This window comes from Zophobas morio, unplaced genomic scaffold (genome assembly GCF_036711695.1).
Source record: "Zophobas morio isolate AGI-343-1 ecotype UQ-CSIRO unplaced genomic scaffold, CSIRO_AGI_Zmor_V1 ptg000021l, whole genome shotgun sequence".
NCBI lineage: Eukaryota > Metazoa > Arthropoda > Insecta > Coleoptera > Tenebrionidae > Zophobas > Zophobas morio.
In genome coordinates, this window is record NW_026972126.1 from 20,855,132 (window position 1) to 20,874,585 (window position 19,454).

Sequence of the window (19,454 nt, forward strand, 5' to 3'; positions counted from 1 at the left end):
AAATGACTGAAGACAAACCTTTGGTCTAACCAAAAATGCCAAAAATCCAGAAAAACTGGTCCCATAGACGCAAAAAGAAGAAAATTGAAGAAACGTGGTAAATTGTCTTTTGGTTTGAATTTTTTCACGACACACTCACACTATAGGTTGACCAAAGATGTTAAAAGAACGAGGCGACGGTCTAGAATTTCGTTCACCGCGAGAAGATACAGAAAGACGATTAGGAGTAGAAATATTTCGAAAATCTTGACACCAAAAAAGGAATCTCTTGATAATCCTCTTGAAGGTGGAGATTTCTCCACCAAGCAACAATGTGAAGTGGAACCTCGCGACTCTACAATCCACGTCGTGGAGCCTGACGACGACGACGACGACTACGAACCAGACGATGAAGACGAAGATAAATCCCACTCGTCTCAGGCGCGCAGTCCTCACACTATAGTCATGGCGCAGTACAACGCGTTGCACATGCCATACGGAGGCGGCGAATATTCTGAGTCAGAGAATGAAGATTTTGGTGCTCAGAGTGACGATAGCGTTGAAGACAAAAAGTACATAGATTCGGGTCTCAGACCTTTGAAAGCTGGAGAGTCGAGACTGTTTTTGCACAAAATTAAACATGATGCGAAGAAAACCACCCCCAAGAAGTACGATGGAGTGCAGCCACTTCTGAAGAAAATATCGTCTAGTGTGTTTAGAAAGGAGAAGGAGCCTGAAAAGGAGGAGTTGGAAGAAGAGCAACCGAGCGAAGTTGCGTCAAAACCGTCTAGCGTGATTGAAGACACAGACGAGGACAGAACTGAAGAAACGGAGGATGAGAGGGAGGAAACGGAAGACGAGGTAGTAGAACCGGAAGAAGAAGAGGTAGTAGAACCGGAAGAAGAAGAAGTCGTAGAACCAGAAGAAGAAGAAGTGGAACCAGAAGAAATCCCTTCGACGGCCACACTCACGTCACACCCATCTGGGTTAATCGACACGCGACCTTTGTTGAAGTTCGATGAACCAGAGGACGTGAAAGACGAACCAGGTGACTATTCCAGAACCAAGATTACGTCACAGCCGTCTGGATTGATCGACACGCGACCTTTGCTCAAATTCGGGGAACCCGAAGACGACAAACCTGTCAAACCGCAACCCAAGCACGACTTCAAACCCAAATTCAAGCTAAAGAGGTTCAGAAAGAAGAAAGATGATATTTGTGTTCACACCAAGGAGGTTCCTGAGGGTCAATTGAAGGAGTATTCTTCAACCACAGTGGACGGAGTCACCGTTAAAGAGAAGAAACGAAGATCTATATTTAGGTTCTTCAGGAAGAACGATTTCTGCGTGCACACCGCCGAACCTGGTAAAGACACACTGTCAGTTGACAGTTCTCGTTTGTCCCTTATGAACATTGCGAAAGAGACTAAAATTGCGAATTACGACGTGCAACAGTCGGTTATTGAGGAAACACACCAAGTTAGACATCTGGCACCGATTGAAGAAAGTCAAAAACGAACCAGAAAACCAGTTGAGCGTCCCCAATCTTCATCTAGATCTTCGTCTAAGTCGAATCTGTCGCAGTTTCGCCAGACGTCGCTTTTGCTTCCGAGCAATCGGGAACGGCGATTTTCGAAAAATTTCAAGAGCAAGGGTGATTTTAGCGACAGCACGTCTTCCAGATCTTCACGAAGCAAAAACAGTGGAAGATATTTTTCGAAGCGGAAAAAACCGAAGAAACAGAAAACGAAAGCAAAAAATGATTAAAAAGTTGTTGCTCGAGTTTCGTGCCTCATTTTTGCTTCCGTGTGTACAATAATAATGTGCAGTCGACTTTGCTTTGCTTTGTTGAAAATTTGCATAAATAATTGCTCTACAGTTATAATCTGGTCGACCGGTTTGGTGCTTTATTGCCTGAAAAATCGTAAATGTTGTTGATTTTTCGGGCTCGACTGTGACAAGTGTGGGAAATCGCACCCGTGCGAAATTAGGTAATAAATGCAGGGAATCTGCCAGACACGTGAGGTAATCGCCATAGAATAAAAAATATCGTTACGAAATAGAAATCGAATTAATTACCCTTTTATTATTCCCAGCAGTTACACGTGATATTGACATTTCAAGGTAATCGCGAAAAAAATCCAAATCGGTCTTTGTTTAGCGTAGAAGTAGATTTTGATGATAAACGAGGTCCGATTTTCGTGCTCTTTGAAAACTTACGACAGTCTTTTAACCCTTTTCCGGTGCTTTTATTACACCTTTGCCGACTACCGTGATTTATGCCTCGGTAGCGAAATAGTTTATGGCTGAGGCATCACTCGCAAATTGGGCACCGTAAAACTGTGACGCTTTTCAGCCCCCAGGTTTTTCCGGCTGGAAGTCGGTGTTTGGGTTGCAATTATCACGGATGTCGGAGTCGAGTTCCCACGATAATCTCGGTTATGTGTTCAGCAGTGTTTACCTGCTTTGCATAAAATAAGCCGAGGTCTGTGGGAGTAATGGTGGATATTAAGTCGTTTTTAATGGGTGAAAATAAAACGGCGATTATTTGCAAAAGTGTCGCTCGAGGAAGACATTGTAGCGACTAGGGCATTAATATCGAATTTGGTGCCTAATGGTTTGTGGGAAAAATGCACTCGGTGGGAATTCGCGTCAAATATTTTTCGAATGGTGCTGGTATGTTATCGGGTAATTAAAAAGGTAAACGTGCTTAAATGAATTTTAATTACCCAGGGTCTGTTATTGTCAAAGTGGTTTCTGAGTATTATGAGTTGAAAATTATTCTAAATTACGATAGAGAAGGTTTTGTGCACATATTTGCGTCGTTAGAAAATGTCAAGCGAACGCATTTTTCGACAGACAAATAAATAAATAAAACAAAAGTTTGAAGTAAATTCAAAACGTTAGTACAACAAAGTCATTATTTTTTATTTGTGATCAGAGTAATTTTTTTTCTCTTGGCGTGTTTTTCGGAATTCTTTCTATCGCCTCTTTTTTCGTTTTTTTCCTTGGTCCTCTTTTTTTTTGATAGTGTCTTTTTTTTTGGTGTTGCATTTTGGCACACTTTTTGTGGTTCTTTTGTGGTATTTTTAATGGAAGGATTTTGTCACGTTTATCAGCCTTTTTTTTGTTTTTTCGTCACCTTTTTGCTACTTTTTTTGTCGCTTTTGCGTGTTTTTTGTTCCATTTTTACATTTATTTCATTGACCACTTTTTGCAACTCTTTTCTTTGTCTGTTTTTTGTCTCCTGTTTTTTGTCTTCTTTTTTCGCCTTTTTTAAATTTCCTTTCAACTTTCCGAGCATAAGCTAACGAAATATTGTAATAAAGTTTATCCGGCGAATAGTTATTTTCTTGTTTTCTCGACTTTTCATGACCCCTCGAGTATAAAAACATAGCTGTCCCATTTTTGTCTGTCTATCTATGTCAAATATTATATGTATTTTAAGGTTATTCTTTTTTAATAAGCTTTTTTGTTTGTTGTTTTTTCATCCTCTTTTTTTTACACAAATTTTTGTTGCATTTTTTGGGACGAATTTTTTGTTGTCTTATTTTTTCAGTACATATTTCGTTTCTTCAATTTTTCCATTTGGGACTTTCCAATTTTTCTCTTCAGTTTCTTCAATGTCAACTTAAACTTTCTTCAATTTTTTTATTTTGCAATTTTTCCATTTAAAATTTTTCCAGTTTTTAATTTTGAAATTTTCAATTTTTCGATTTCATTTAATTTTTCATTTATTCAAATTTTCTATTTGTAATTTTTCAATTCGAGTTTTTCTTTATTTTGTCAATGTTTTGATTTTCAGTGTTCCGATTTTATAATTTTTTGTTGTCTCAATTTTAATTTTTTCAGTTTTCGTTTCTTCAATCTTCCATTTTTTTCTTGATCCTCCTTTTAGTGTTTTTTGGCGTTTTTTGTCGTGCACTCTTTTTTTACACGCATTTTTGGCGGTTTTTTTGTATTTTAATGACCTCTTTTTGTCACGTTTTTGGCCCCTATGTTTTAATTTTTTTTATTGCCTTTTAATCCCCTCCCCTCTTTTTTAAATCGTCTTCTTTATGGCCCTTTTTTCTCCTTTTTGTTAGCTTTTAAGCTTTTTTGTTTCTTTAATCGTTTTCTTTGTCCCTTTAATCATTATCTTTGCGGTTTTTTCCCCCTTTAAATCTTATTTTTCATTTGCCTTTTCTTGTCGTCTTTTGCCTTTTTTTCTAACACACATTTTTTGTTACCTTCCTTGACCCCTTTTATCTGCTTTTTGATACCCTTTATTCGTCTTTTTTTGTCTTTTTTCTTGTTCTGTTTTTTGCATAGTTTCTTTAATGGTTTTTGGGTGCATTTTTGGTGTTTTCTAAACATTTTTTTTGTAAATTTTTGGTATTTTTAATGAGCCCTTTTTGTTTTTCTTCTTCTCGTTTTTTATCTTTTTACTTCCCGAACGTAAGTTTAGAAAATATTGTAGTATAAGCATTGCAATGTTTTCCCGACGTTTTAGGATCCCTAGACTATGAAAACATAGATCTCCGGTTTCCGTCTGTCTGTCTGCGTGTGTCAAATTTTGTCCGTATTTTAGGGATATTTGCATTTTTTGTCCTTTCTTGTCTTTTTTGCCTTTTTTTTTCCAACACACATTTTTTGCCGCTTTTTTCTCCCCCTTTCTTTCTTCATATTTTTTATCATAGTTTCTTTTGCCGCATTTTTATTGCTTTCTTGACACTCTTTTTACGAACATTTTTTGCGTTTTTTGCGTTTTTTTAATGAGCTCTTTTTGTTACGTTTTTCGTCCCTATTTATCAGTTTATTTCGTAGTGTTTTTGTTGAATTTTTTTGGGCGTTTTTATGGCTTTTTTCTTCGTAAAAAATTTTTCAATTCTTCAATTTTCCAACTTTTGAATTTTTCAATTTTTAGATTTTGCGATTTTTCGATTTGAATTTCTCAAGTTCTCGATTTTCAATTTTTCGGTTTTTCAATTTTTCGGTTTTTCAATTTTTCGGTTTTTCAATTTTTCATTTCTGCAATTTTTCGTTTCGTTTCTTATTTTCCTTATTTTTTAATGTTGTCATTTAATAGTTCTTTTTTTCAATGTGAAATTTTTTTTTTTTGGATTTTTCAATTTTTCCACTTACAGTTTTTCGGTTTTCAATTTTTCTATTTTTCAATTCTAGATTTTTTCATTTTTTCGTTCTCTTTTTCCATTTGTCCTTTTTTGACGCTTTTTTGTTCCTCTCCTTTTTTATCGCCAACTTTATCTCTTTTTGCTTCCCGAGCGTAAGCTTAGAAAATATTGTAATCTGTCACCATGTGTCAAATTTTATACGTATTTTAAGTATATTTGTATTATAAGTATATATTGTTTTTTACTCCTTTCTTGTCGTTTTTTGACTTTCTTTTCTAATACATTTTTCTTATTCACATTTTTTGTCATTTTTTTGACGCCTAGTTTTGACCCCTTTTTTCCTAGTTTCATAGTTTCTTTAATGCATTTTGCCGCTTTTTGGCGTTGTTTTGGCGTTTTTTTAAGAGCTCTTTTTGTCACGTTTTTTGTCCCCATTTATTAATTTTTTCTTTTTTTTATGTTTTTATTGAAATTTTTTGCCGTTTTTAATGCCTTTTTTCTTCGTAAATTTTTTTTAAATATTTCAGTTTTCCAACTTCTGATTTTTCGATTTGAATGTCTCGAGTTTTCGATTTTTAATTTTTCAATTTTTCGACTTTTCAATTTTTTTTCTTCGTCCCTTTTTTATCATTTTATTCTTCGTCCCTTTTTTATCGTTTTATTCTTTTTATTTTTATTTCCAGAGCGTAAATTTAGAAAATATTGTAATATTGGGCATATGGGTACTTCAATGTTTTTCTCTCTCAAATTTTTTAATTTTTCGTTTTTTCAATTTCCCGATTTGCAATTTTTCAATTTATCGATATTGTAATTTTTCATTTCGATTTTTCGTTTTCTCAATTTTTAATTTTCATTTTCTCGATTTTATACCACAATTTTTCGTTTTTATATTTCCTTTATTTTTGAATGTTTCTTTCGATTTTATAATTTTTCCTGTATTCAGTTTTTCAAATTTTCAGTCTTTGATTTTTCAATTCCTCGATTTTCCAGTTTTTAAATTTTTGAATTTCCAGTTAACCGATTTTCCGATTTCTTTGATTTTCAATATTTCGTTTTCTGATTTTGAACTTTTTCGATTTTTAAGTTACTCAATTTTTAAAACTTTCGACTTTGCAATTTTTGGTTTCTTTAAATTTTTAGGGATATCGACCAATTTTGTCGTTTTTTTCTCTTTTTTCTATACACATTTTTTTGTCGACTTTATTTGCACATTTTTTTTAAGAGCTCTGGCGCATTTTTTGATTTTTTTTTTATATCTTTGGCCCCTGTTTATTGTGTTTTTGTGTCCTTTTTTTCTCTTTTTTCTTAATCACTTTTTGTCAATTCTTTCTCTTTTATTGACGCCTTTTTTGAGCTCCTTTTTCCGTTCCAAAAACTATTAAAAAAAGGAACAGGAAAAAAATGAAATAAGGCAATAAAAAAGGTTCAAGTATATACAAAAAAAAAAATGTGGAAAAAAAACGTAAAAACATAATGAATAGTTTATTAAAAAAAGGGGAGAGAGAAAAAGACGAACAAAAAAAACAAAAATTACATCGTTAAAAACACGAAAGAGAAAAAATGATTAAAAAAAAAACATTGACAAATCGAATAATTGAAAAAATTAAACTATAAATCGAAAAATGAAAAATTAAAAACTCGAGAAATTCAAATCAAAAAATTCCAAAGTTGGAAAACTGAAAAACTGAAAAATTTAAATTTAAAAACTCGTGAAAAACTGAAGAAACAAAAAAAAAATGAAGATTTTTTTTATATCTTTATGTAGCATTTTTTGGCCCCTGTTTATTGTGTTTTTGTTTTTGTCTTCTTTTTTTCTCTTTTTTCCTTAATCACTTTTTTGTCACTTTTCTTTCTCCTTTATTGACGCATTTTTTTGACCCTTTTTCCGTTCCAACAACTATTAAAAAAGGGAACAGGGAAAAAACGAAACAAGGCAATAAAAAGGTTCAAAAAAAGTGTGGAAAAAAAGCGGAAAAAGATAATGAAGAGGTGATTAAAAAGGGGAGAGAGAAAAAAGACGAACAAATATAACAAAAATGACAAGTCGTTAAAAACACGAAAAAGAAAAAAAAAAGGATAAAAAACCATTGACAAATCGAATAATTGAAAAAATTAAACTACAAATTGAAAAATGAAAAACTAAAAACTCGAAAAATTCAAATCAAAAAATTCCAAAGTTGGTAAAATGAAAAACTGAAAAATTTAAACTTAAAAACTCGTGAAAAACTGAAGAAACAAAAAAATTGAAGATTTCTTTATATCTTTATGTAGCATTTTTTGGCCCCTGTTTATTGTGTTTTTGTTTTTGTCTTCTTTTTTTCTCTTTTTTCCTTCATCACTTTTTTTGTCACTTTTCTTTCTCCTTTATTGACGCCTTTTTTGGGTTCCTTTTTCCGTTACAAAAACTATTAAAAAAAGGGAACGGGAAAAAAACGAAACAAGGCAATAAAAAAAGGTTCAAGAATACACAAAAAAGAATGTGGAAAAAAAGCGGAAGAAGATAATGAAGAGGTGATTAAAAAAGGGAAGAAAGAAAAAGACGAACAAAAAAAACAAAAATGACAAGTCGTTAAAAACACGAAAAAAAAGAGTAAAAAAAACATTGACAAATCAAATCATTGAAAAAATCAAACTACAACTCGAAAAATGAAAAATTAAAAACTCTAGAAATTCAAATAAAAAAATTCCAAAGTTGGAAAACTGAAAAACTGAAAAATTTAAACTTAAAAACTCGTGAAAAACTGAAGAAACAAAAAAAATTGACATTTTTTTTATATCTTTTTGTAGCATTTTTTGGCCCCTGTTTATTGTGTTTTTGCTTTTGTCTCCTTTTTTTCTCTTTTTCCCTTAATCACTGTTTTGTCACTTTTCTTTCTCCTTTATTGACGCCTTTTTTGGGCTCCTTTTTCCGTTCCAAAAACTATTAAAAAACGGAACAGGAAAAAACGAAACAAGGCGCAAGAATACACAAAAGAAGAATGTGGAATAAAGCGGATAAAGGTAATGAAGAGGTGATTAAAAAAGGGGAGAGAGAAAAAGACGAACAAAAAAAAAACAAAAGTGACAAGTCGTTAAAAACACGAAAAAAAAAGAAAGAAAACATTGACAAATCGAATAATTGAAAAAATTAAACTACAAATTGAAAAATGAAAAATTAAAAACTCGAGAAATTCAAATCAAAAAATTCCAAAGTTGGAAAACTGAAAAACTGAAAATTTTAAACTTAAAAACTCCTGAAAAACTAAAGAAACACAAAAAAATTGAAGAATTTTTTTTATATCTTTATGTAGCATTTTTTGGCCCCTGTTTATTGTGTTTTGGTTTTTGTCTTCTTTTTTTTCTCTTTTTTCCTTAATCACTTTTTTGTCACTTTTCTTTCTCCTTTATTGACGCCTTTTTGGGGCTCCTTTTTCCGTTCCAAAAACTATTAAAAAACGGAACAGGAAAAAAAACGAAAGATGGTTCAAGAATACACAAAAAAAAAGTGGAAAAAAAGTGGAAAAAAAGTGGAAAAAGAAAGTGAAGAGATGACTAAAAGAGGGGAGAGAGAAAAAGACCAACAAAAAAATCAAAAATGACAAGTCGTTAAAAACACGAAAAAGAAAAAAGAATAAAAAAACATTGACAAATCGAATAATTGAAAAAATTAAACTACAAATCGAAAAATGAAGAATTAAAAACTCGACAAATTCAAATCAAAAAATTCCAAAGTTGAAAAACTGAAAAACTGAAAAATTTAAACTTAAAAACTCGTGAAAAACTGAAAAAATTGAAGAAACTCCGACGAGCACAGTCAATGTCCCCGTTACGACAAAAATTTCTCACTTGTCATTGCACTTCCTGCCATAATCATCAGCTGCATTTATATTAGTCTACTAAACGTGTAATTTTTCTTACTAGGTTTGTAGGTACACCAGTAAAAGTGTGTCGAAGTGTACGAATCGAGAAAACGACAATACCAGAACCAATACATACGAAAAGCTTATCCCTGAAAATATGTGGATTTCGGAGTTTATGAGCGAGTGTGAAAAAATGCGGTCCCATTACTCAGGACAGATTTGTTATACAATATTTCTCACTTACTCACCGTCGCCTAATGGTCTTTTGATTAATTCTCCCAGGATAAAATCGAAGTTTATCAGTCTTGCGGTTAGCGTGAGTCAGAGTTCTTTGTTTACCTCGAGCCGTGCTGACTTCTTCGTATTCTTTTTTACCTAACACCAATTACAGAAAATAAACAGCGTAAAAAAGCGATAAAGCGAAATTAGCGCAGATCAATTAAAATTAATATCACAGTAATTTCGGCGATTTCTTCGAGTAAGAGGATTACATCGAGTGGTTCCATTTTGTCGGAATTGGGATAATCCCCGGAGCATCCGTGACGATTATTAATCAACACGCATCCTTGACCAATTTTCCAGCAAACAACTCCATGTTTCCAAAATTCTACAAAAGCGCAAAGTTCAAGCAATAAAACCGTTGTTGAGGACGTTAATAATAAATAATTGTTTCTGCGGTTGTTATTCTGTGTTGTCAGTAGTCAGCTTTATTTTTGTAGGAAAAGAGTATTCGATGATGCAACGATCGTAGTATCTAATCGCTCATTAGTGATTAATTATTATTAATTATTTATTATTCTGGCTGATAACTATTTTTATTGCTTGAAAGCAACACGATCAACACGATACACTTGTTGACTACGTTTAGACACGAATGGATATGGATGATTTAGCATCTATGGTGTGAAGTTCGGTCAAATTTTTAACCATGAAAATTTTAATAACTATTTGTAAACAGTAAACACGCAAGAGAAAATGGGAGCCGACGTTTCCATAAAACGTGAAATTGTCGCCGCAATTAATTTTTTCTTTCTTTATCTAATACGGACGACTTTTAGCTCTACGATAGCTAACAATGGAGAAATTACCCATGAGTAGGAGTCACTCTCTACTCTCTATCGGTCTAATGAACGAGGTTTTCCCTAAGTACATGGGGTTTTAATTTGTCCACAACTTAAACCACGATTAGGAAAATTGTCACAGTTAAGATTTTTCGGTTCATCCCCTCGATTAAACTAATGACGTTATCACAAATCAAACAAATTGGCTCATTCACTGATTTTTTTTTGCCACCCTGTACAAGCAGTTTTTTAGTTTTCCAATTTGGAATTTTTTGATTTGAATTTCTTGAGCTTCTGATTTTTCATTTTTCGATTTGTAGTTTAATTTTGTCAATTATTCGATTTGTCAGTGTTTTTTTTTCTTTTTTTTTCTCTGTCGTGTTTTTAACGACTTGTCATTTTTGTTTTTTTTTGTTCGTCTTTTTCTCTCCCCTTTTTTAATCACTTTTTCATTATATTTTCCGCTTTTTTCCACTTTCTTTTTTATGTATTCTTGAACCTTTTTTATTGCCTAGTTTCGTTTTTTTCCTGTTCCCTTTTCTAATAGTTTTTGGAACGGAAAAAGGAGCCCAAAGAAGGCGTCAATAAAGGAGAAAGGAAAGTGACAAAAAAGTGATTAAGGAAAAAAGAGAAAAAAAGAGACAAAAACAAAAACACAATAAACAGGAGCCAAGAAATGCTACATAAAGATATAAAAAAAATTCTTAAATTTTTTTTGTTTCTTCAGTTTCTCACGAGTTTTTAAGATTAAATTTTTCAGTTTTTCAGTTTTCCAACTTCGGAATTTTTTGAATTGAATTTCTCGTGTTTTTAATTTTTCATTTTTCGATTTGTAGTCTAATTTTTGGAATTATTCGATTTGTCAATGCTTTTTTTTACCCTTTTTTTTCTTTTTCGTGTTTTTAACGACTTGTCATTTTTGTTTTTTTGTTCGTCTTTTTCTCTCCCCTTTTGTAATAATCTCTTCATTATCTTTTTCCGCTTTTTTTCCACATTCTTTTTTACTGTATTCTTGAACTTTTTTATTGCCGCTTTTTTCCTGTTCCGTTTTTTAATAATTTTTGGAACGGAAAAAGGAACCCAAAAAAGGCGTCAATAAAGGAGAAAGAAAAGTGACAAAATAGTGATTAAGGAAAAAAGACAAAAAAAGGAGACAAAAACAAAATAAACAGGGCCAAAAAATGCTACATAAAGATATAAAAAAAAATTCTTCAATTTTTTTTGTTTCTTCAATTATTCACGAGTTTTTAAGTTTAAATTTTTCAGTTTTTCACTTTCCAACTTCGGAATTTTTTGAATTGAATTTCTCGCGTTTTTAATTTTTCATTTTTCGATTTGTAGTTTAATTTTTTTAATTATTCGGTTTGTCAATGTTTTTTTTACTCTTTTTTTTTTCTTTTTCGTGTTTTTGACGACTTGTCATTTTTGTTTTTTTTTTATTCGTCTTTTTCTCTCTCCCTTTTTTTAATCAGCTCTTCATTATCTTTTTCCGCTTTTTTTCACATTCTTTTTGTGTATTCTTGAACATTTTATTATTGCCTTGTTTCGTTTTTTTCCTGTTCCCTTTTCTAATAGTTTTTGGAACGGGAAAGGGAGCCCAAAAAAGGCGTCTATAAAGGAGAAAGAAAAGTGACAAAAAAGTGATTAACGAAAAAAGAGAAAAAAAGGAGACAAAAACAAAAACACAATAAACAGGGGCCAAAACATGCTACATAAAGATATAAAAAAAAATTTCAATTTTTTTTGTTTCTTCAGTTTACCACGAGTTTTTAAGTTTAAATTTTTCAGTTTTTCAGTTTTGCAACTTTGGAATTTTTTGAATTGAATTTCTCGAGTTTTTAATTTTTCATTTTTCAATTTGTAGTCTAATTTTTGGAATTATTCGATTTGTCAATGCTTTTTTTACTGTTTTTTTTTCTTTTTCGTGTTTTTAACGACATGTCATTTTTGTTTTTTTTGTTCGTCTTTTTCTCTCCCCTTTTGCAATAATCTCTTCATTATCTTTTTCCGCTTTTTTTCCACATTCTTTTTTTCTGTATTCTTGAACTTTTTTATTGCCGTTTTTTTCCTGTTCCGTTTTTTAATAATTTAAGGAACGGAAAAAGGAACCCAAAAAGGCGTCAATAAAGGAGAAAGAAAAGTGACAAAACAGTGATTAAGGAAAAAAGACAAAAAAAGGAGACAAAAACAAAATAAACAGGGCCAAAAAATGCTACATATAGATATAAAAAAAAATTCTTCAATTTTTTTTGTTTCTTCAATTATTCACGAGTTTTTAAGTTTAAATTTTTCAGTTTTTCACTTTTCCAACTTCGGAATTTTTTGAATTGAATTTCTCGCGTTTTTAATTTTTCATTTTTCGATTTGTAGTTTAATTTTTTTAATTATTCGGTTTGTCAATGTTTTTTTTTTACTCTTTTTTTTTCTTTTTCGTGTTTTTGACGACTTGTCATTTTTGTTTTTTTTTATTCGTCTTTTTCTCTCTCCCCTTTTTTAGTCAGCTCTTCATTATCTTTTTCCGCTTTTTTTCCATATTCTTTTTTGTGTATTCTTGAACTTTTTTTTATTGCCTTGTTTCGTTTTTTTCCTGTTCCCTTTTTTAATAGTTTTTGGAACGGAAAAAGGAACCCAAAAAAGGTGTCAATAAAGGAGAAAGAAAAGTAACAAAAAAGTGATTAAGGAAAAAAGAGATAAAAGGGAACAAAAACAAAAACACAATAAAAAGGGGCCAAAACATGCTACATAAAGATATATAAAAAAAATTTCAATTTTTTGTGTTTCTTCAGTTTTTCACGAGTTTTTAAGTTTAAATTTTTCAGTTTTCCAACGTTGGAATTTTTTTATTTGAATTTCTCGCGTTTTTAATTTTTCATTTTTCGATTTGTAGTTTAATTTTTTCAATTACACGATTTGTCAATGCTTTTTTTACTCTTTTTTTTCTTTTTCGTGTTTTTAACGACTTGTTTTTTTGTCCGTCTTTTTCTCTCTCCCCTTTTTTAATCACCTCTTCATTATCTTTTTCGGCTTTTTTCCACATTCTTTTTGTGTATTCTTGAACCTTTTTTTATTGCCTTGTTTCGTTTTTTTCCTGTTTCCTTTTTTAAAAGTTTTTGGAACGGAAAAAGGAGCCCAAAAAAGGCGTCAATAAAGGAGAAAGAAGAGTGACAAAAAAGTGATTAAGGAAAAAAGGAAAAAAAAAGAAGACAAAAACAAAAACACAATAAACAGGGGCCAAAAAATGCTACATAAAGATATAAAAAATCTTCAATTTTTTTTGTTTCTTCAGTTTCTCACGAGTTTTTAAGTTTAAATTTCTCGAGTTTTTACTTTTTTATTTTTCAATTTGTAGTTTAATTTTTTCAATTATTCGATTTGTCAATGTTTTTTTTATCTTTTTTTTTCTTTTTCGTGTTTTTAAAGACTTGTCATTTTTGTTTTTTTGCTCGTCTTTTCCTCTCTCCCTTTTTTAATCACCTCTTCATTATCCTTTTTCGCTTTTTTTCCACATCTGTTTTTGTGTATTCTTGAACCTTTTTTTATTGCCTTGTTTCGTTTTTTCCTGTTCCCTTTTTTAATAGTTTTTGGAACGGAAAAAGGAGCCCAAAAAAGGCGTCAATAAAGGAGAAAGAAAAGTGACAAAAAAATGATTAAGGAAAAAAGGGAAAAAAAGGAGACAAAAACAAAAACACAATAAACAGGGCCCAAAAATGCTACATAAAGATATAAAAAAAATCTTCAATTTTTTGTGTTTCTTCAGTTTTTCACGAGTTTTTAAGTTTAAATTTTTCAGTTTTTCAGTTTTCCAATTTTGGATTGTTTTGATTTGAATTTCTCGAGTTTTTGATTTTTCATTTTTCGATTTGTAGTTTAATTTTTTCAATTATTTGATTTGTCAATGTTTTTGTACTCTTTTTTTCTTTTTCGTGTTTTTAACGACTTGTCATTTTTGTTTATTTTTTGTTCGTCTTTTTCTCTCTCCCCTTTTTTAATCCCCTCTTCATTATCTTTTTCCGCTTTTTTCCCACATTCTTTTTTATGTGTATTCTTGAATCTTTTTTTATTGCCTTGTTTCGTTTTTTTCCTGTTCCCTTTTTTAATAGTTTTTGGAACGGAAAAAGGAACCCAGAAAAGGCGTCAATAAAGGAGAAAGAAAAGTGACAAAAAAGTGATTAAGGAAAAAAGAGAAAAAAAGGAGACAAAAACAAAAACACAAAGATATAAAAAAAAAAATCTTCAATTTTTTTGTTTTTTCAGTTTTTCACGAGTTTTTAAGTTTAAATTTTTCAGTTTTTCAGTTTTCCTACTTTGGAATTTTTTGATTTGAATTTCTCAAGTTTTTAATTTTTCATTTTTCGATTTGTAGTTTAATTTTTTCAATTATTCGATTTGTCAATGTTTTTCTTACTCCTTTTTTTTCTTTTTCGTGTTTTTAACGACTTGTCATTTTTGTTTTTTTTTTTGTTCGTCTTTTTGTGTCTCCCCTTTTTTTATCACCTCTTCATTTTCTTTTTCCGCTTTTTTTCCACATTCTTTTTTTGTATATTCTTGAACTTTTTTTATTGCCTTGTTTCGTTTTTTTTCCTGTTCTTTTTTTTAATAGTTTTTGGAACGGAAAAAGCAGCCCAAAAAAGGCGTCAATAAAGGAACAAGAAAAGTGACAAAAAAGTGATTAAGGAAAAAAGAGAAAAAAATGGGATAAAAACAAAAACACAAACAGTGGCCAAAAAATGCTACATAAAGATATTAAAAAAAAATTCGCCAGAGGTCTAAAAAAAATGTGCAAATAAAGCCGCCAAAAAATGTGAATAGAAAGAAAGAGAAAAAAACGACAAAATTGGACGATATCCCTAAAAATTTGAAGAAACGAAAAAGATTAAAAATTGAGTAACTTAAAAATCGAACAAGTTCAAAATCAAAAAACGAAATTTTTAAAACCATAGAAATAGGAAAATCGGTTAACTAGAATTTCAAAAATTTCAAAACTGAAAGAATTAAAAACTGGAAAATCTAGGAAATCGAAGACTGAAAATTTGAATAACTGAATACACGAAAAATTATAAAATCGAAAGAATCATTCAAAAATAAAGGAAATGAAAAAACGAAAAATTGTGATATACAATCGAGAAAATGAAAATTGTAAATCGGGAAATTGAAAAAACGAAAAATTGAAAAATTTGGAGTCGAGAAATTGAGAAAATTAAAGTTGAAAAAACGAAAAATTCTCTAGGGGTCATGAAACGTCGAGAAAACATAAAAATAGCCAGTCATCCAATGGACTCGATTACAATACTTCTTTAACTTACGCCCACGAAGTAATAAAAACAATGAAACAATTAAAATGTACATAAATTTGTAAGAGCAACTTTCACAATACAACTTATATCCTCTTATCCACCGAAAAGTTGGCAACTTTATAGCACTTAAAACACAGGTACAAAGGGAACTTGAATAACGGCCGCAGCTCTAGATAAAAAGCGCTTTTAAGCTCCCCGAATTTACGACTTGTATTATAAAGTTTTGCAATAATAATGAGAAAAGTCTTTTCATAATTTAAACATCCACAGAGCCCGAGGAGGTCTGAATACATCAAGTTAAGCCGACGAAAGCGATTCGTTGAAAAGGGATTTTGATAAAGATGCTGTAAAAGTCATCCCTTTACCTGGAAGGGGATGTATAACTTCTGCAGGTAAATATTGAAACGAATTTCCTGGCACTCATTTCAATGTAAATGAGTGTAATAAGAATAACAGTCAAGCTTGGTGCGAACAATAGCCAACTGTGTAATTAGTACTTAAGTGCAAAAAACGGCGATAAAACTAATAACACATTTTGTAAAAGTGCGGAAACGTGTTGAAACAGCGACGACTTTTCGGTGTACAGACGGTGCCAAAAGTGTAGAAATCAAGAATAAAAATAATTAAGGAGTTTTTAGGCGGTTGTGATATTGATTTGCACTCAAACTGAAAGTTTTTAGTTCGGTCTATAAATAACTGAAGACCTTCAGTCTGAAGTTAATAACCCCCTTGTCAATTTTTGTGGCTGATTAAAAAATGTTTTAAATTATGTTTAAATGACGACGTATTTTAGTTATCATAATTGTTGTTATTACGAGAACGAATGTGAGAATATCGCGAGAGGTTTTTTATTTTGGTGTAAGATTCCCACAACATTGATAAAAAATAATTCGCTGCATTATCTAACCAGAACACCAAAATGAAAACATTTACACTGATTGTAATACGTTATTTTTTAAATAAATATTAAGGAGTATATAATAACGTCAAAAATCAATGGATGTTTTCAAACGCTTTAATTAAATTCCGTTCGTAGAATTTCTTTGGAACGGTAATAAAGAATTTGAAGAAATGATAGTAAGGAAATAATTTTCATGTTAATACGAACCGATACGTAAATTGCATTATTCCGGACTTTTATTTATTACGCTTGTTGTAGTTATCCTACTTTATACTTACGCAAATGAGTTAATAATAATAGCAATGTAATTAATTTAAAAAACCGTTTAACTTCATTAAACATTTACAAGTTAATAAGTTAGCGTGAAAAAAAAATAAATAAAGGAAATGGAAATTTGCAATGTTGTTTCGTAATCTGAATATTTTTAAAACACAAGAACTTGTCGCTAAACTTACATTAACATTTTTTTAACATTAATAAAAGTCGTTTGGAACCATTAAGCTACTTCGTCATATTTCGCTCCATAATGTCTAATTTTCATCATATTTGATTTTGCAGTAAAACGTGTTTACTTCTTGGAAAAATTAAAACTCACGTGATAAATACTCATAATGTGGTTGTAAATGGGAAAAGATTTAATAAAAACGCAGCTGGCCGTGCGCCCCTAAAAAACCTCCTAATTTGGATCTAGCTTTACTCAAAATCTCTGTATCAATTTATAATTCAAATTTATGTGGTGTTAAATCTTTTTAAATATTTTACATATATACGACGGCAATTTGTAGCGAGTCCCGTCTTCTCCACAAAACGGATGTACATCTGCCAATATTTCAATACCAGTTTTTTAATGTTTTTGTAATTTTGTATTTTCGGTGTTATAAGGAAAATAAACGTAGAGTGAAACAAAAATTATGGAACCAGAAAACCAGATCATACTGTAATTTTCATAACGTCTACTAAAAAACATTTTCTTTATAGTTAGTCATGAAATAAAGACAAAGTTTTGTTCTACCATGGAAAGATGTTTTTAGAATGTCCCCATTTCAGACTGATGATATACCACTGGTCAAAACCTGAGTGCTGTTATGATGTTCTTCTCGTACTATTTCCACTCTACATCTCGACGTTTTATGACCACTAAATTACGAAAAAATAGGTCTCCCGTTTCCGTCTGTCTGTCTGCCGTCTGTCCGGATTTTTATTAGAATGACGTCATCTCCAAGTTTTTCAATACGAAATGTTATTTAAATTTTATAAAATAATATACTCCTTCATTTGTGGTTTATGAATCCGTGTTTGAAAAAAAAAAAAAACAAAATTGTAGATGTATAACAATATTTTGAATTTTCGATTTTTCGGCTTTTCGATTTCTCGATTTTTCAACTTTGGATTTCTTAATTTTTCGATATTTCAGTTTTGGGATTTTTCAGCTTATTATATTCTTCAATTTTTCGATTGCCTAATTTTTTTGATATTTTAGTGTTGGGAATTTTCAGTTTTTCGATTGTTCAAATTTTCGATTTCTTGATATTTCGATTTTTCGACTCTCGGTTTTACAATTTTTCGATTTTTAAAATTGTTGGCGTTCGATGATCCAATTTTTTGATTCTTTTTTTGTAATTTTTTAATTTCTTGATTAATTGATTTTTTGGTTTTTCGACTTTTTCATTTCTTGAGTATTCAGTTTTTCAATCTTTCCATTTTTCAGGTTTTCGCTTTTTCTATTTTACGATTTGTAAAATTTTCGATTTTTCGAATTTTCGATTACTTGATTTTCATTTCATTCAGTCTTGGGATTTTTCAATTTTTCGGTTCATTTTTTTTTCGATTTTTCAATTGTCCAATATTTTAGTTTTGAGATTTCGCGATATGTCGATACTTCAATTTTTTTACTTCTAGATTTTTCGATTTGTCGATTTTTTATTTTTGAATTTTTCGTTTCTTCCGTTTTTCTATATTTTAATTTTTCAGTTTTTAAAATTATAGCATTTTCGATTTCTCGATTTTTTAAGTTCTTCGATATTTTCATTTCTCAAATTTTTAAATTTGAGATTTTTCAGTTTTATGATGTTTCACTTTTCCGACATTTCGATTCTTCGACTTCTTGGTTTTAGATTTTTCGTTTTTACAATTTTTTGATTTTCACAATTTTCGAGTTTTTACGTTTTTCGAGTTCTCGATTTTGATGTTTCGTTTCTCAATGTTTTAGTTTTTCAATTTTTCAATGTTTTGATTTTTCAATTTTTCGATTTCTTGGCATCTTGGTTTTTCGTTTTTTGAAATTTTTCGACTTTTCGATAGGTCAAGTTTTCGATTTCTCAATTTTTCAACATTTCAATTTTTGGATTTTTCAATTTTTTCCTCGATTTTTTAATTTTTGGACTTAATTTTTTGATTGTTGAATTTCCCGATTCTTCGAGTTTTTACGTTTTTCGATTTTTTGATTTTGAAATTTCGTTTCTCAATGTTTTAATTTTTCAGTTTTTAAAATTATAGATTTTTCAATTTCTCGATTTTTCCATTTTTCGATTTCTTTACATCTTGGTTTTTCGATTTTTAAAATTTTTCGACTTTTCGATTTTTCAAGTTTTCGATTTCTCAATTTTTCAACATTTCAATTTTGGAATTTTTTCAGTTTCTGGATTTTTCAATTTTTTGCTCGATTCTTCAATTTTTGGACTTTTAAATTTTTCGATTTCTCGTTTTTTTACTTTTTCGAGTTTTAAATTTCAGACTTTTCGATTTTTCCATTCTTGGATTTTTTGACGTTGCGATTTTTCAAGTTTTCAATTTTTTGGTTCTTCCATGTTTCTATGTTTTAATTTTTCAGTTTTTAAAATTATAGATTTTTCAATTTCTCGATTTTTTAGGTTCTTTGACATTTTCATTTTTCAATTTTATAAATTTCAAATTTTCGAGTTTTTTAATGTTTCGTTTTTCCGATATTTCGACTGTTCGACTTCTGGGTTTTAGATTTTTCGGTTTTACAATTTTTCGTTTTTTTAAATTCTCGATTTTTTCGATTTTTCAATTTTTCGATTGTTGAATTTCCCGATTTTTCGAGTGTTTACGTTTTTAGATTATTCGATTTTGATATTTCGTTTCTCAATGTTTTAATTTTTCGATTTTCCAATTTTTCGATTTTCTAATTTTTCGGTTTTAGAATTTTTCAATTTTTGGATTCTTCAATTGTCCGATTTTTCAATTTTTTACATTTTTCGATTTTTCGATTTTGATGTTTCGTTTCTCAATATTTTAGTTTTTCA

General features: G+C 30.3%; 2 protein-coding genes across 3 annotated transcripts in view; both read left to right on the forward strand.

The window, feature by feature from the left end:
* Window positions 1-19,454, forward strand: part of LOC135131866 (uncharacterized) — a 94,833-nt gene that overhangs the window by 18,740 nt on the left and 56,639 nt on the right. The gene's annotated exons all lie outside the window — the stretch shown is intronic.
* LOC135132220 (myb-like protein X) lies at window positions 5-1,762 on the forward strand. 2 transcript variants are annotated; one of them, XM_064060229.1, is made up of 2 exons: window positions 5-94; window positions 147-1,762. In XM_064060229.1, the coding sequence occupies exons 1-2, from the start codon at window positions 36-38 to the stop codon at window positions 1,744-1,746; spliced, it is 1,659 nt and encodes a 552-aa protein (XP_063916299.1). In that variant the 5' UTR covers window positions 5-35; the 3' UTR covers window positions 1,747-1,762. The 2 variants fall into 2 exon arrangements, with proteins under 2 accessions (XP_063916299.1, XP_063916298.1); XM_064060228.1 differs by having other exon boundaries at window positions 11-97.

Excerpts from the sequence above, each read along its gene's own strand:
- LOC135132220 (XM_064060228.1), top strand. The coding sequence starts at position 36 with ATGCCAAAAATCCAGAAAAACTGGTCCCATAGACGCAAAAAGAAGAAA. Across the intron at positions 98-146 it reads AAGAAAATTGAAGAAACGTG|GTTGACCAAAGATGTTAAAA; the intron begins GTAAATTGTCTT and ends CTCACACTATAG.